Genomic DNA, 16,707 nt, shown 5'->3' with positions numbered 1-16,707 from the left:
CTGGGAGGTCCAGACCAGCTGCTGGAGAGATTGTGGGATTCTGGGGGTTGGCTACTGGTATGGTCTTCAGTCTGGAGCAGCTGCTGAGGAGACCCACTGGTTTGTGTTTGTGTCTGTGCAGGAAGCAATGGGGAGACTGGGGGATCCAGGAGCAGCTAGCGGAGAGATGGTCTAAGGCAAATAACTGGTGAGATCCATCTTGTATGTACGTAAGTATATATTTTTACCTATTTTCCACTAACAGGCTTTCATCCTGATCAGCCAGAGAGGGGAACAAGATAAGGCCATTGGTCCTGTACGTGATTGCTTGAGTGATATTTTTTGCCCGTGTTGATCCATGTGGCTTGACATCTGCATATGCATGTATGTTATACACGTGTTGCATATGTGTGTGTGTGTGCGCCTGTTGGAAACTTCTGCTCAGCTTCACTACTGGAGGGACGTAGGGGCATAGAGGTGTAGCAGCTTCACCTCTCCTGGGTTTGAATTTGGGGCTACTGGATTTGGCAACGCCGAACAAGGACAGCATTACCTTCTCATCGCTCTAAGGGGTAAATGTATATTTTACTGAACAGGTGTGATATGCTGACACAGCAGAGGAAAAAGCACATTGGGAAAATCCTTAAGAAGCAATTAAACCCATCCAGACTTTAGCTGCTAAATTCTGCCAAGCCCTTACATTCTGCATGCTGAAGCTTTATAAACATTTGTAATTTTATCAAGTTTGGTGGGATTTTCACGGGATCATCCAAAGACACTCCCAGTTGCTTGCCAGGATACTAACTCCATGTGAGTTTGCTTTGGTGCTGTTGCAGTGGGTCCTATGCTTCCAGCTGCCCCCACACCATAACACATTGCTGTGCCATCACCATCTAGAGTCACTGCACTGGTGGTGGTGATACAGCCCTTTCAGGCACTTTAATATGAGAAAAAACCTGTTTAAATATTATTTATATTTTCTCCAGCCCCCCTGGCACTCAGAGGAGACCTAGGCAAAATGCATAATGGTATGGCCATGGAGCTGGTCTACCACGTATGTCCAAGGAGTCCATCCAGGAGAAATGCCACTCCAAGGTCCATCCAGTAGACAAGGCCAGAGAAGGGGCAGGAAACCAGCACTCCTACAGCATAGCTCAAGCAGAGAATGGAGGCCCAAAGCTGAACCAAAATGGGGCTCCTGGTGATGGGCTGTGGAGGGAAACCCATGGTGATGCTGGCCAAGGCCCTCAGGGCCCTCATAGGGCATGCATGAGTTTTTCAAAAAGCTCTCCAGAACATGTCAACACAGGATCTCAGCAATGAGTGGGGAAGGCATCCCAGCTACTGGTGCCCTGAGGTCCCCCAGGAGGACTTCCCCTGGGCATCTACTCTTCCCCTGCCCAGTCACTGCAGGACACAGGGATCCCCAAGATGAGGTGGGGGCGGATTGTGCAATTGAAGCAAAGGGAGGTTAAACCGTGAAGTTGCATGTCCTGTCCTCATTTTGAAAGCCTTGTTGGGTGCCTGACTTTGCAGCTTGCTGATCTCTGCCGTTTGGTTTGTGTGAGGCATGTGGAAGTGCATCCACAGATGTGTTTGTGGTGAGAGAACACTAATATTAGAAAGAGGGGGTGGGAAGGGGAAAAAAAAAAAGCTGCCTGAACAAATTTTTTTTCTCCTTTTCTTCCCTTATCTCTTTATCTGCCTGAATAAACTGTATTGGCTGATTTGGGATCCTGACGACATAGTATCTGCCCTCCCCTTTCTGGAGGTAGAGGAAGGAAGTGGGCTAAAAAATGAAATATCAGCTCCTAACCTCGGGTCAGGTAAGCCAGCTATATGCTGCAATGGAAAGGATGGTAGTGGTTGAACTTCATTATAAAAAGGAGACCACAGCTGGCTTTGAGACACACACAGAGTGGAAGAGGTCTTGGAGAAGGAGAACTTCTGTGCTCTGTCACCGTGTGCATCCACCTAAAGCAGCAGAGAGGTTGCCATGGCTTTTGCCAGCTACGCTGCAGTGGTAAGTACTTATATTTGGTGTAAGTGTTAAGATACATTTGCTGCAAGAGAAAAAGCAGAATGCAGATCCCATGATGCTGTTATCGACAAGCAACCCTTCTTGGTCTTAGTGGGAGCTGAATGGGATGCTAAGTCTGTCTGATACAGCTTTCTGTTCTGAGCCAAGTGGGTTTGGTGCTTGAGTGACAAGGAGGCAATGGACTGTCCATTATTTATCTGTAAGGCCAGTACTGCTGATGTGGGATTGGGAGAGACAGTCCTTTTCTCAGACAACATGCTATCAAAATTGCTGAAAGGTCACCGTGAAGTGAATGTCTGTGCATTTAAATTTCAGCCTGGGTAGTATTTGCAGCGCTGTCAACTCTTGTGCCTTTATTAAAAGCTTTGCATTTATCTGTCTTCTTTTCCTAAAACCGTAGCTCATGGAAATGGCCTGAGAATCTCAGATTTCATCGAGAAAAGGGTTGTTTCCAGCAGATGGCTGCTGTGTGGCCAACCTTTCCTGTCCTGAGAAAGCATATTGCTTACTAGATTTCTAAGCTTAGGCATGGGGTCAGCCGAGTCCTTACCCCATCTTGTAGATTGTAAAACATTGCTGTTTGACTGCGGAGGATGACTTTTCATAGCTTGTTGGAGAGATGCTCCTCTTGGTGCAGAGCCAACTATGAAACAGAATTTGAATCAGAGTTTAGCATCTGTTGTGATGAGTGTTAACACCATTGCGCTCTTTGCTCATGCTGGCCCGCCTCACCCAAATATAAGTATGAAGATCAGCCACTGCCCCGTGCTGATTCACAGCAATGAAGGAATTCAGATAGGACTTATGTTCTGCATCCTTTTCCTCTTGCTAGTTATATGGTCCATTGATGGCCCAGTCTAGTCAAGATTTGGCTCTTTGTGCTCTCTCTCTCTTGACTGAACTGAGCCAATGGCACCGTTCTCTCTCCCAGTTCAGATCACTGCTTTTGGTGCTGGTCTTAGCACTCACTGTAAGGAGCTCACCCCGCGGGATGGTAGTTCATCGTCGATCCAGCAAGAACGGTGGCTCTGTGAAGCTTAGTGAAGGCTGCCTGAACCAAAAGGATCTCAAATTCCCTACAACGGTGAAAGTTGATATTCGTATCAGCCATTCAGATCATGCCTTTAGGATGGTCCATGATGTCAGGAACCGGTCTCTTGCTCCTTGGGATTACAGGTAACTGTTTAGTTGTTATCTAAATTGCAATAGCTGTGCTACACAGGGTTTTTTTGTGCTGAATGATGGCTGGTTCTCAGCATGTGCCTAGAGTTCTGTGAATATTGCAAACACTTCTTGAGACACGCTTTCGTTTTTATGTTGGGTGAGATTTCTCCAAAAGAAACTGTTTGCAGTGGAAGGGGACATCATTGGAATGGTCTCTAATCATCTTGTCAATCTTTGTCAAATAATTATTCCTCTAGCAAAAGACAAATGTCAGTACATTGTAATTTTACTTTTTCCTAACTGAACTAAGTTTTTGAACGCTGAAATTAAAACCAAACCAAACAAAAATGAATAGTCCACTTGTGATCAGTTCTATATTTTACCCAGTTTCACTCCATTCATCAACTCCTAAAGAATGATATGGCAGTATTACCCTCCCAAAATTGATTCCATTTCTGGGAAATCATTCTAAAAACTCTGAGGATGGGGAAATTCTTTGACCTTGTCTCATAATGAGGATACACAGGTAAATAGTAAGGGCCTTTCATGGAGATAAACAAGAAGATCCTGCCAAACTGTGTTGTGCAAGTGCATAAAACCCTTTTATGTCCCCATCCCCAGGCTCGATGAGGACCCCAACCGCTTCCCCCAGGTGATTGCTGATGCCAAGTGCCGCCTCTCCGGCTGCGTGAACTCACTGGGGCAGGAGGACCACAGCCTCAACTCCGTCCCCATCCAACAGGAGATCCTCGTCCTCCGGCGGGAGCAGCAGGGCTGCCTGCCCACCTACCGCCTGGAGAAGAAAGTCATCACTGTGGGCTGCACGTGTGCCACTCCAGTCATCCACCACCAATCCTAGGAGGAATTAGTAGGGGAGACAGCACTGGGAAGAAGAAATGTCTCCTACCAACATCCCTCTGGAGAAATCCCACAGTCACCCACCTTGCATCCCAGGAATCCAACATGACATTTCCTTTCCAAATCTGAGCAAATTACCTCCTGAAAGTACTGATTCTTGCTGTTGTTCATTTATGGATTTTAGAATGGGAATTGCCGGTAGCTAGTGATGGAGGGGAGAGAGGGGGATGGAAGAAAAGTTTTGTTTGTGACACCAAGCAGGGAGGGGGTAAAGCAGTGCTTTTTTTTTTTCATTGTGGCTTATATCAGTTTGGTGAATCAAATGAATTATAGTTTCACAAGTTGTTCTCAGCAGTAAATTGCCCTAATGTATACCTGTTAACCAGCACTGCCACAAAAAATCCCTACTCCTGCACCTTCTCCCTCCCTTCCTCATCCCCTAACCCCTTTTCCTTCTCTGGCCATCCCTGCTCACTAGCGTATTTTTAGTGTAAATCTGACATAAGTGCCACTAGGCTTGATTTTTTTCATTGCACTCTGGGTTTGTGTCACTGCTGCTCCATGGGGAGCAGCGGCTGACTTATTCCAGAGCATTTTGGGAGAGAATTAAGTCCACTTGCATTGCCTGTTAAAATGGCAAAGAACTAATGAGTCTTTATATTTCTATTTATGACTTCTATTTATGACTGTATTTATGGGTTTGTATGTGCTCAGAGTATCAAAAAATGGTAAATGTTTACCTGTATTTATTCAATAACTTATCCATTGAATAAAAATTGTATTTTATTTAAAAGAATGCTGTTTTATGGTAGCTCAAAATGAAAGCAGACACAGAGAATGGGTTTGTGCTGAAGTAGCACTGAGAGATTTCAGCAAAGATCAGGCTTTTTCCGGTGAAGTTATATGAGTAAGAGGGAGCGCAGGAGAACCTGCAGCCTAAATAGATGAAAAGATGCAAAAAAGGGCTGAAAGTGGTGAAGTGAGGTTACACAGGCAGCGCTAGGGGAGTTGGCATGGACCCAGGTTCTCTAGATCTTGGGGATGGTCTCTAGGGATGGTGCGAAAAGAGGTGGGAGACATTGTATTGTAGGGCTGTAGCCAAAATTTGGAACGGGGGTCTAGCCTGGTTCATACGAACTGGGAAAGGCCTGTCCTGTCCTCTTCCAGACAAGATGTTATCCTTATAAGCAACCTTCTCCTCCACCAGCTGGATGGCTGGCTGAGCAGGAATGCAGGGAAATGTGCAAAGATGGTTTCATCTCACTGCTCTTTAACCAGCCAAATATTAGATGCTGGGCTTAAAGTGGTGGATGGGGATCCCTCCACATCAAGACAACAAGGAATAAACACCTTCAGGGCAGGATTGCCTGTTCAGCTGAGGTGTCCTAACTTAGGAAAGGAGAAATTGCCTTTGTCTCCCTTAGGTACGCAAGGAGCACAGCCTAGCAAGACTCACTATTTGTTATTTTATCAGATTGCTGCAGTGTTGGGTTTTTTTGGCATAACTCATGTTTCATCCAGAGCTGAGCCAGATTCTCAGACCTCTGACTTTGGTTTCTGCTGGTGGAGATTTTAAGACTGTATTTCCTTGTTCACCTGCATTTAAACCAGGGTAAACCCGTGTGCAAGCATTCTCTTATTTTATTTCCGCTGCACAGAAGCTACTTTAAATTAGATACACCTGGTGCAAACAGACCCTGGGTTTCCTCCTCCGGGTAAGTCAGACAAGTCGTTGGGTCCAGATGACTCCTTTGGTGCTTGTTTGTCGAGTTGGGTGTATTCCCTGCCCCGCGGGTCACTGGGAGCCAGTTCAACAAACCATGGGTAACCAGGTGGGGGAATCATCGCATTCAGTTACAAGCATTTGTACTCATTTGTGGCAGCAGCTGTTTCATTATGACCACCAAGCTCTTCATGTGGTGGAGCGCAAACCCATGGAGGCGTCTTCTGCGCGCTCTTGTGTAACACTAGCTCTCCTCTTACAGTAACCGCTGACCAGGAAATCGTACGCTGCACACCCCGGTTCTTACTCCTGACCTATTTCTCTCCCTCTCGATAAACCTAGCCCGTGGGGTTGTCCTCACTTGTTTTGCAGGGAGAAAACTAACCTACATTTCTCTCTTCAGACATAATTACTTTGGCATTGGCAGCTAAATGGGTGTAAGCTCCTGTGTTGATGCTCTTAAACAGCCATCAGCTTAGCTTAAGAGTTGTTCTAACTGGATGAATTATGAAGTAGCTAATTAAGAAAATGCAAAGGTAACTAATTAAGGAAGTCTCACCCATGGGTCATGAGGTTTTGCAGCCAGCGAGACCAACTGCAAACCACACACCTCTCAGTAAGGCATGCACTTGTAGATGGGGATTGTTTCTAAATAAAACGAGCGACAAGGCTTATTTCCTTCTAATGGCATCATTCTTAGAGTGCAGTTGGTTGTAAATATGAGTCTGGTTATTTTTTAGGTGCTGGCTTATGTGATAAGGTAGGTGGTTGGCTTTCATTCCCAGCAATCTAAGAACACGGCAAACGAGTTTATGCTTCTTGTAAACAGCACAGTCATATCACCACCAAGAGCAAGTACAGTTCACAGCTGAGGACCAGCCTTTGCAAAAGGCTTTGCTTGTTTTTGTTCCACTTGCAGCAACGGACCCAACCCCTGAATGCCCAGTGGGGCACCTCTGGCTCTGAAATGTAGCTTAGAGCAGCCTTCAGGGACTCGGTTGTTTTGCCAGGAGGAGAAGACACAGCTGTAGGTGTAGTGGCAGTCCCACAGTGTCTTCTTGTAACCTGCTGGGCTAAGCAACCTATGGTCACAGGTTGGTATCTGAGCCTCGTGGCCTTTCCTATTCCTTCCCTCTTCTGCTTGCCTCTCTCTAACCTCCTTTCCCTGTCCCCTTGCGCACTCCTCCCTTTGGCTGTGCCTGTTCTGGCAGTTCAAGCAGGGATCCTGCTGTGTAGCAGCTCTCATGGGAGGTTGGAGGGAGCATGCTGCAGACACCCCTGCATTAGCATGGGCTGGGAGGCACAGCAGTGATGTGAGCCTGCGTAGATGCCTCGGTAGATGTCTGGGGTAGATTCCACAGAGCTGTGCTGTGACCTGTGGATGTATTGGCCTGCAGGTGTGAGTCAGGCTTCTTTGGACCCTTGACAACAGGCAGATGCTCCTGGGGGTGTTCAAAGGGACTACAGACCAGGTCAGCCTGTTCCACAAAATCATTGCTTTTAAAAGTGCACAGAAATTAAATATACAAAGAATGCAAAGGTTGAAACAAGCCAGGAACTGTTTATGTTGTGTTTGGTAAGCCAGAATAGCAATGACTTGAAAACCCAGAAGTTGACATGGCTTGTTGAGAGTTAGACCTAACAGACAAAACTTTGAGGGATGAGAGATTTGCCGGTCAGTCCTTTGGGGATCTGTGGTTTGGTGCCGACATGATGGGTATAGATGATGAGGGGAGTTTCCATATCAGCTGTGATTTCTGGCTGTCCTGGGAGACGGCCTGACAAATCAAACCAGAAACCTGTGCCCACATCACCATCATGGGGTAAAATATGAGACTTACCTTCAACTCCTCTTGTCTCCTTACCCTCCTTCCTCTTCTTTTCTCTCTGATATTATTTCTAACGTTGTGCTTAAGAAGAGTCTAGGCATGTGGGCCAAGTCTGCATCTTCTACAGTACTTTACAAGGTGGTGACAAAAAAACCCCCTGCTTAAAATGTCTGTCTTACTATTTGGTAAGCTCAGAGCTGTTGGTGGGAATGGGACTGTGTGCTGGTGCTGGCTTTCAGGAGCTGAGAAGATGCCAGCCAGGCTCAGCACCAGAAACAAACCATGCTTTCTGTCTTTGCTACTCAAACATTTTCCATCTTTGTTAAATATCCTCCATACTTCCAGGGCTGGATAGCAGTAGCAGCTTCAAGTCCTCAGCTCTTCAGATAAATCCATTCCTGCCTTCTGTGTAACATTTCTTTGTCTTTTTTTCTTGTTTTCCTTCAGAAAACTAGCTCATTTTTTTCACCTTTTTCTGTAACTTCAACAAAAGATTAAAAATATGTTTGATGCCCTTTGGGGGTCACGGACTGAGTAGGCTCTACTCAAAATACTGTTTTCTGGGCATAGATTTCTGTGAGTGAGTTTTGGTGGTTTTACCAGTACAAAGAGTCGTGTTTCTGTTTTATCTGCATTCTTAATAAACACAATATGTTTGTATCATGATCAAGGATCCTTGTTCCAGTAAATGAATAGAGATGGTTTATCTTCTCTCTAACTTGCCCCTATAATTTTTTTAGGTTTGCTTTTTATTTCAGACTTCTGGAATTCATACTCCTGGCCTCGTTCACATTGTAAGGCTTGCCAGTCGAACCTGTATCACCTTTTACAGGCATCAGGTATTTGTCCAGCTTGCTTTGATAACTGGCAATGATGAGCATGGTTATCTGACCATTTGCCACAGAAATCCCGTCTCAGCCTTCCCTTTCTGCTGGATTTTACTCACAGGTTGCCAAGCAAGCTGGCTGCTAAGCCACTGTGGCTCAGATTTTGCAAACTGGCATGAAACTGAGACAGGGAGCAGTGCTGAACTGGAAACTTTTGTGTTGAAGAGGGTTTTGCGACAATTCCCCCCCCTCCACCACATGATGATATCATTTAAGGACATCAAATAAGCAGGAATTTGCACTGAAACTCCAAAACAAGAAAAAGCAAGCTTTATCTGTTGAACCTCAAACTGATAAGAGCTGTGCAAGGGTGAAAGAGAGGTCCTACGCTCTTTGGTCTCCTATCGTGATCATTATTGACTGTAGTCATGAACGTTGGCCCAGAGAAACACAGGCACTGATTAGGTGACCTCATGGCAGGGTGCATTGATTTGGAATTATGCTGCACCTTATTAGCTGAACACAGCAATGAGAAGGAAGACCTCTTAGCTCATGATGCCTGGAGTTACAAGAGAACTTGCAGTAGGAAAGAAAATAGTCCTCAGGCCAAATGAATCCAGGCAATCATACTATTAAATGCTTCTGCAGGAACATGTACAACACCCAAGCAGCTTGCAGAGCTGAGCATGAAGTTGGCATGAGGCCAAGTAAATAAAAAAATGGTTGTGTCCTAAGGAACAGATTTCATTGGGTTGGTAAATGGTCCAAGGAAGAATGGTGCTGCTGGAAGGGGGATCAGAGTATCTTTGCAGCCTGTCAGCAGAAAGCTGTCGGCATTTTGGTACTCCAACTGCGTCATCTCTTGTTGACCTAGTTCTGACTTTTTCCACCTAGTAGCGCTCTCTCAGCATTGCTAACTAGTCTCCGTTACTCATGTGCCAACTCCAGCTAACTGCACATCACTACCAGGTAATAAAGGGTGGGACTTACTGTAATTTTAACTGTTAGAAGTTACTTGGGCTGCTGCAGACAATTTGCCAAAGCTCCTTCCACAGCAAGTGGTAGGACGTTAAGAGGTTATCTAATGGACAAGGCAGTCAGCTCTATTTCAGTCTTCCTGGACTGATATTTATTTAACTCCTTGAAAACCTCAAAGGATGAGTGTTCCTTGATGTTTTTTTTTTTTTTGTCAGTCTGTTCCTATGCTTAATATTCTTGGGACAGCTAGCTGGGTGAACTTCAGGACCTGCAGGAGACCTTAAGGAGACCTAGTTGGAGACAAGGTAGGAAACAAGCTAAGTTAGGATCACATATACTGCTGGATACTTACGTATGGGCAAAGTTATATCAGTCTTTGAAGGTAACTAAAGGTGTGGACAGGAGTTCACTGTTGTGATTGCAGATGTTGTGATTACTCAGAGTTAATCATTGTTTCCTTGAACCAGTGTGTATCTGCTACGTCACGGGATGGTATGAAACCTGTGGCTGTGCTGTGAGCTTAGGTTACAAGCTGATCCACCTGATTTTGCCTGGAGTAGATTAGGGAGGGTTTAGGCTCACTGGCACAGCTGGAGGGAATAAGCCTCAGCAGCAAAAGTTGTGATGATCACATCTCCAGTTAGCACAGCTGGATCCAGACAAGATGCTTTCACCTGAAAGGACCTTGCCTCTCATTAGGGGCTTGCATCCCTGAACTCTGCTTCTCTAGAAGTTCTGTATTTGCTGTTGCATTTGCTGATGGCATTTTGCGAGTGCCTGAGAAGGGTCACACCTCCCCGAGACGGCAGCAAACAAAACATCCGTATCTTCACAAACCAGCCTGCCTTTTGAAACATGGAACATTTTCATCTGAGCACTTTTAACCCAAGCATGCTTTAAATAAACCCACCTGCAGTGCTAGTTATCCACCTACGCAAGTCCCATCGCAACCGTGGTAGAAGTGCTGTGTCAGTGTGCTCTATATTTGAAGCACTAACTGCCGGCAGCAAACTTATTGGAAGGACTTGAGCATGGAGAAAATCACGATTGCAGTTAGCAATATGCGGTTAATTGCTTCAATTATCCACCTGACTCACTCATGCGCTTTTGCTCGTGTAGCCAGGTAGTGACCCTGTTCCACAGAAAATGTGCTGAAATGGGTTTGAGTGAAATTCTAGACAGCGTCGGACCAAAGTTAAAACTTAGCAGTGGAGACACACTCGCCATTTTAGAGAAGGGAGTTTCTTTTCCCCCAAAGAAGCATTCAAAGTGTTGTGTTGAACCTATCTTTACAAAGTCCTTTCCAATTGGTTAATTAGGTGGATAACTGGGTAGCTACCCACTGCTTTTTTTGCTAGTCTGTCCTTAATGTGAATCTATTGAGTGTCACTTGGTAAATTATTTTCCTCCAGGTATCTTAGTGTCTCTATCACTAAAATGGTGCTAACGACACAAGCCCTAACTTTCCATGGGCTTTATGTTCTACTGCAGCAGAGCTAGATGTTATTAAGAGAATTTTAGGATTTAGCATCATGCAAATCTCTTATATGGTCATAATTGAGTTAAGTGATTTCTTGCCTTATCAAAAAGTCTTCTTCAGAAAGAAAGGAGAATACCACAGAGTTATTTATTATTTTTTTATTACACAAGATAAATAAACAGATACATTATTACTAACTTTTCCACCAGCATAAATAGAATTACATAAATAAACATTTCAAAGTGTAAACTAAAGATGTGTAAAGAGTTTTCATTACATTTTCAGCCTGACACATGAAGGTGTCTGGATTCTGAATTTACACAGTTCAAGATTTTTGGGGAAAATAATTTTTTTTTTTAAAGTGAGACTTCTTCATTTTTAATATATTCTGATAAATTCTAGCTAAGCATTATAGCTTGATTCAGTTTTGTGGAGACTGAATCAGGCTCCTTCATTTCACTGCTGTTAGGCAAGGAAGCTTTCCTCCGTGGCTCCCTGCCCATGCACTACTGGCTGCCTTTAAGCCTGGTGTCGGATCAAGGGGGTGACACATGTGCAGCCCACAGTGATTATTTTCTTCTCCAACCGGTATGATTGCTGGCAGCCCTTCTGCTCCCTCCGGAGGACGAGGATCTCCCGTTTGATGGGGACGGAGTTGACGCTGTGGTCCAGCTGCCCATCTGAATTCACACACCTGGAGTGGCGGCACTTGGCATCAGCAATCACTTGGGGGAAACGGTTGTGGTCCTCATCGATCCTGTAAGTTGACGTGAAAGGAAGTATTTGAAATGGAAATGCTTCTGCTTCTCCGGAGTCATGATGGTATGGGTCACTACGGGCTCCTAGCTCAGGAACCTGCACCTCCTAGGAGATTGCCTATAAAGGGGCAGTAGTCCCTCCACTACTGTAGGTTTTTAAGTGTAAAGAAAGTGTAAGTAAGTAAATACTGCAAGTTTTTAAGTGTAAAAGACAAGCATGCCAGGACTGTATGCAACTACCTTTGCAAAGAACTTGCTTCAAATAGGCACTGACTTTGAAAGACCGATTAGAAATTGTTTGAGGTTCCCAACAAGTCAGATTGACTAACGGACCCAAAGACCTTCAGTTTCCCTCCAAAACATGAAATGTTCTTAGGGCCTGCTGCTGATGTTATTAAACCACCATTGAATTTGGTGCAAAGTTAGCCCTCTGAGGTCTTTTTGATGATCTCTTAGATGAAGAATGCTTTTGAAGATAAAGCTTGTCCCAATATACAAATAAATTAATTAAATTACAAAAGTAATTTGCTTTGCCTTCTGTATGTTCACCTAGACCATGCTTTTGCTCTGTGTTTATATGGATCATATGGACTGTGGCTACCCTCATATTTCCAAAATCTCACAACAGTGCTTCACTGATACTAAAGATGTGGGCATAGTCTCTGCATTAGTCTTGACCATTGCAGTCAGTGTATTTCTAGGCCATAAGGACAGAGATCATACCTGTAATCCCACGGAGCCAGAGAGCGGCTGCTGACATCAAGAGTCATTTTGGTGTCCTGGTTCATGTTGCTGATGCTTATGTTGACTCTCACAGTTTGAGGGAATTTTGGGTCTTTTTGGGTCAGGCATCCAGCATATGCTTGCTTGAAGAGGCTCTCCGGCTTGAGTCCAGGCTGTATCACCTTTCCGTAGGCAGAACTGCTGGCTGACAGCATGGCCAACACCATTAAGAGCAGTGATCTGAACTGAAGACAATTGATGTATTTAGGACCCAATGCAGGTACAGCTTCTGTAACACAGCACACCTAACGACTCTTCTGTGCGGCTGGGAAATCCATCCACAGTCAGCCTAGCTGGTAGTTAAAGCCCGTACTGTAAGTTGGAGCAATTAGGCGAAAATGTGCCATATATCACAGCCACTCTTGCTTTCATTAACTAACTCTTACAGTGCTGACAGGTATGGTATACACTCAGCTGTAATTTGGTGATAAAAAGATTTCAATTATACAAAACAATATAATACAGGAGATAGCAGAAAGGATATAACAACAAAAAGACACTCTAAGGTTTAGTTTTAATGTATTTCTTGACTTCAGAGTATGTGGCAGTAGCCCCATTCCCTAACATACCTGCACAGTCTCATTGCTGCCCCATGCTGGTGCTATTTAGCAGTCTCCCATTTTAGTTATTTTCAATTATTAATGATTTAAACAAGAATTTTAAAGGTGGGTCCTGACAGTCATCTATTAAAATTCAAATATGTTTCTGTCAAATTGGAGGAAAAGAAACACAAAGCAAGTTCTTACCAGAGAAGCACAAAGGATCGGAGACATCTTCCTTCCTTCTCTTTCTGCGGCTGATACTTGTGCTGGGCTCTGTCGAACTGAAGGTGTCTGGGCACATTTGCTGCTGGACTTTTTATAAGGGCTTCTGAGCTGTCCTAGTTAGTGTGGAGTAGGTGGGTTTTTCCCAACCTTAACTGTGGTTTCTGACCATAACTTAAATTAAAAAGTGTATACATATATATTCCATTAACGCAGGTGGAAGACAGGATATGGGCTCACCCTTTCTTAGATCTGTAGATGATGTCACTATTTTAGCCATGTCACTCAAGTAGTAACAAAACTCAATGATGATATTAGAAAACCACCAAAAAATTGGCTCGCACCGCAGTAAGCAAGTGCAAAGTGCACAGTTTTAAATTGGGACTAGAGTCGTCATCTAGTCAAATATAAGTTGATGCGCTTCACGGTCTTGACTTGGGATGCTGTAGATATCAAAACCACTAATGTCACTGTCACTGCCAGACTGTATCTGTTTGCTCCTGGGTCGGGCTGATATCTTTTCATCCTGAATTAGACAGATATTGGACAGCTGGCTGCCATCCAATTGCTCTCCATACTTCCCATGTTCTGTCACTTGCCTTGGTGTCTAGGGATCCAGGTTCCTTCTCAGGCTCCTGTATTTTTCTCAAATTTCCTAGTCTGAATCAGGCTATTTTTATTCATGTCTACACCTCAGGTGTGATCTGTCGGTTTTGATCAGAGAGCTTTGTGATAGTGAGTTCCCAAATTCAGTCATTCTCCATCTGGGAAAAAAACCCCATGAACATTGGTTTTGAGCTTGCCACCTTTTCATTTCACTTCAGGCTCTTGTGCTATGAGACAGGGCTTTGATCCTAAGGAAAGGGGTCTGGAAAGTGTGATGGATGTAGTTAAACCTCCAGTTCCTAAGTTAGGGAGGGGACAGAGTGGTTCAAGAGAAACCTCGTGAAGGCTGTGAGATACTCCTGTAGGCAGGAAAACTGGAAGGAACTGCAGGCAACTCCTCCCTGGTATATAGGTGATAGCATGCTACACTTGAAGATACTGGGAGCTAAAATGCCTTACATTGTGTAGCCCCAAGGCATTATGTGTCCCAGCCCTGTGTCCTGGGTGACAGTGATCAATGATCCCATGTAGCTCCTACTCCCACCCTGCTGTCTCTCCATCCTTGTAAGACCAATATACTGCAGCTGTGATGTACCCTGCCATGTTAGTATTTAAACGTGCAATATTTAAATTTATGTGTTCAAGTGGACAGACCCCATGTGACATGGCGACAGTCAGGATCCGTTTCTCCCTTTCAGGGGTATTTTTCTAGATTTTCACTAAGATATTTTAAGGGGTCTGTGGACCTGGAGAGGTTGGGCTGCTTCAAAGCTGTGCCCTCTTTTGACTTTGGGTCACTGTTGCTGCTCTGGCTGATAGCAACTGCCTCAAGTTTTGTTCGTCTTAGGCAGATGTCTTGATGAGCTCATTAACAGCTCATTAACAGCTGTGGCCTTGACCCTGAAAGAGACCTTTCCCGCAAGGAGGGATGTCTGTATTTATTCCACTCCTCTGCTTTCAGAGATTTAAATCAACAGCCCTCTAGTAAGTATTTTGGTTACTGGGATGTATGGGATGTTCTGGGACAGGGTGCTTCTGTGGCATCATTCAATATCCTCCTGTCAGAGCTCTACAGTTATGCTAGCCAGCAGCAAAGTAGGGATATGAAAATTTTGCATAAAGCAGATACTGGACCAGGAACTAGAAACTTGATGCCTCTCCCAGGCAAATATCCCAACAACTAGCCTATGGAGTCGTCGTCTTCTCCCCAGCAAATACTTCATGGCAAAACTAATTAGGACAACTCAACACGACGCAAGGAAAGACTCTCCACCCAGAGTGCTACAAAACCTGACACATAGAGAGAGGGGTAGGCTCAAACCTCTCAGGCAGCAGCTTGTCAGGCAATTATGCTGATCGTAATGAACTATGAGATATAATAAACCAGCTACACTATCTTTCTAATAAGGTACCTGAGAAACTGTTTGGAGAGTAGGTAGGTGATGGACAGACATAAGAATGTTGATGCTTCTCGTAGGCTGAATTTCAGAGAGATTCCTGAAGAAGGGGCTTATGTTTCAGAAAGGAAGGGTGAACGCTCAATCTATCCTTCTCTTCAACGTGTCTTTCTTAGGAAATTACTCTCGTCACTTTGCTCTGACAGTGAGTTACAAGTAGCTAGGATGTGCACCATAAAGTAATACTCAGTATAACAGCCTTGATCCGCTGATGTATGACTTTCTCAGGTCTAATTTTGGTGATGTTTTCAGATGAAATGATGCAAATAAGGTGTGTTTTTTAGATTTGCCTAATATTTACATGTAAGGCCAAGTTTTACTCACCTTGTACCATCCAAAGGAGGATGTAAATAAGGGCAGAATTTAGTTTGCAGTTTCTGGGATAGTCATGACCTATATCAGCTTGTTTAAAAGATGCTGATGCTTGAAAAGTTAAATGTACAATTCAGTTTCCCTCTTAGAGTTAGAGAAGTACAGGTTAAAGGAAATGGTTCCCTCAGAAGGGGTTTTCTCTAATGCCATTTACTGAAATATCCATTCAAAGCGGGTCAGTTAAACTTCCAATTTTAGAAGCAAGAAAGATTTCAAAAGCCTGCAAGGTAGCAGAAGGTCAGGTTCAACCAGCCTGACCCTAAATCCAGGCTTGTCTACTCTAAATGTGTCAGTAGTTTTGGTTACCTCAGTACTTGAAAGGTGAATAGTTAAACATTCAAACATGGCTAATGTAACGCAACATTGCAATGGTGAAAATAAAAAAAACTTTCCATGGTTTAATTTTGAGCCATGAACGCATTCATTTGCAATTGTCATAGGCAAGATGAGAGGGTCTCAGGAGAAAATATACCTCTTGAAATGCTTCCAACAAGTCTGAATTATGCAAACAAAACTCTCAGATTTCTGATTCCAAGATTTTTTCTGAGTTCCAAATACTTATTTTTCAATTCTTCCTGGTCTGAAGTCAAAAGAAAAATTCAACATGAGTTTTTCCATTAGATTTAGAATTTATTACATGGCATTTGTTTTGTTCTGGCACTTAGCTCTCTCTTAACTAACAGTTTCATTTCTATAAGCAAAAAGGACTATATTTTGTGCTTTTCCTATTTTCATGTGTAAGGACTTAAAACCCAACTGTTTTCATAACCTATGTGTATAGTATTGTGGGTAAGTGCCCTAGAAAACACCTTGATATTGCAGAGCTGTATGTGCTGTGACTTTCTATTAAAATCAACTTAAGCAAGAAACAACTAACTCTGCATTCAACGGCAACTGCAGTTACTGGGAGATCTGAAAACGGGGACACTAATAAAAGCCTATTGAAACAAAAAAAATAAAGATTATCTAAAGCCTTTTGAAACCAAACCTAGCCCTTCTCTTGCCTCTGGTGAAAGCTTTCTTGAGATTAGGTTGCTACTTAAGTACTTTACCCAGCTGAGATCCTTCAGGCACCCAAATCTGAGTGT

The 16,707-nt window shown here is 43.9% G+C and overlaps 2 protein-coding genes across 3 annotated transcripts; one reads left to right on the top strand and one right to left on the bottom strand.

Annotated features, from left to right (window-relative positions):
* Positions 1-1,856: 1,856 nt before the first annotated feature.
* LOC104014679 (interleukin-17F) lies at positions 1,857-4,043 on the top strand. The gene is made up of 3 exons (XM_009467353.2): positions 1,857-2,002; positions 2,952-3,196; positions 3,806-4,043. The coding sequence occupies exons 1-3, from the start codon at positions 1,976-1,978 to the stop codon at positions 4,041-4,043; spliced, it is 510 nt and encodes a 169-aa protein (XP_009465628.1). The 5' UTR covers positions 1,857-1,975.
* A 7,345-nt stretch (positions 4,044-11,388) lies between these two features.
* Positions 11,389-13,227, bottom strand: LOC104014678 (interleukin-17A). 2 transcript variants are annotated; one of them, XM_009467352.2, is made up of 3 exons: positions 13,167-13,227; positions 12,361-12,605; positions 11,389-11,636 (listed from the first exon to the last, which is right to left on the bottom strand). In XM_009467352.2, the coding sequence occupies exons 1-3, from the start codon at positions 13,191-13,193 to the stop codon at positions 11,399-11,401; spliced, it is 510 nt and encodes a 169-aa protein (XP_009465627.1). In that variant the 5' UTR covers positions 13,194-13,227; the 3' UTR covers positions 11,389-11,398. The 2 variants fall into 2 exon arrangements, with proteins under 2 accessions (XP_009465627.1, XP_087632216.1); XM_087776090.1 differs by lacking the exon at positions 13,167-13,227 and having other exon boundaries at positions 12,361-12,616.
* Between the last annotated feature and the right edge of the window lie 3,480 nt (positions 13,228-16,707).

The sequence above is a fragment of the Nipponia nippon genome, unplaced genomic scaffold (genome assembly GCF_047370975.1).
Source record: "Nipponia nippon isolate SJK-2023a ecotype South Korea unplaced genomic scaffold, ASM4737097v1 scaffold_4, whole genome shotgun sequence".
NCBI classification, from domain to species: Eukaryota; Metazoa; Chordata; class Aves; order Pelecaniformes; family Threskiornithidae; genus Nipponia; species Nipponia nippon.
The sequence above is the reverse complement of the archived record's forward strand: the minus strand, read 5'-3'. Positions and strand labels throughout refer to the sequence as shown.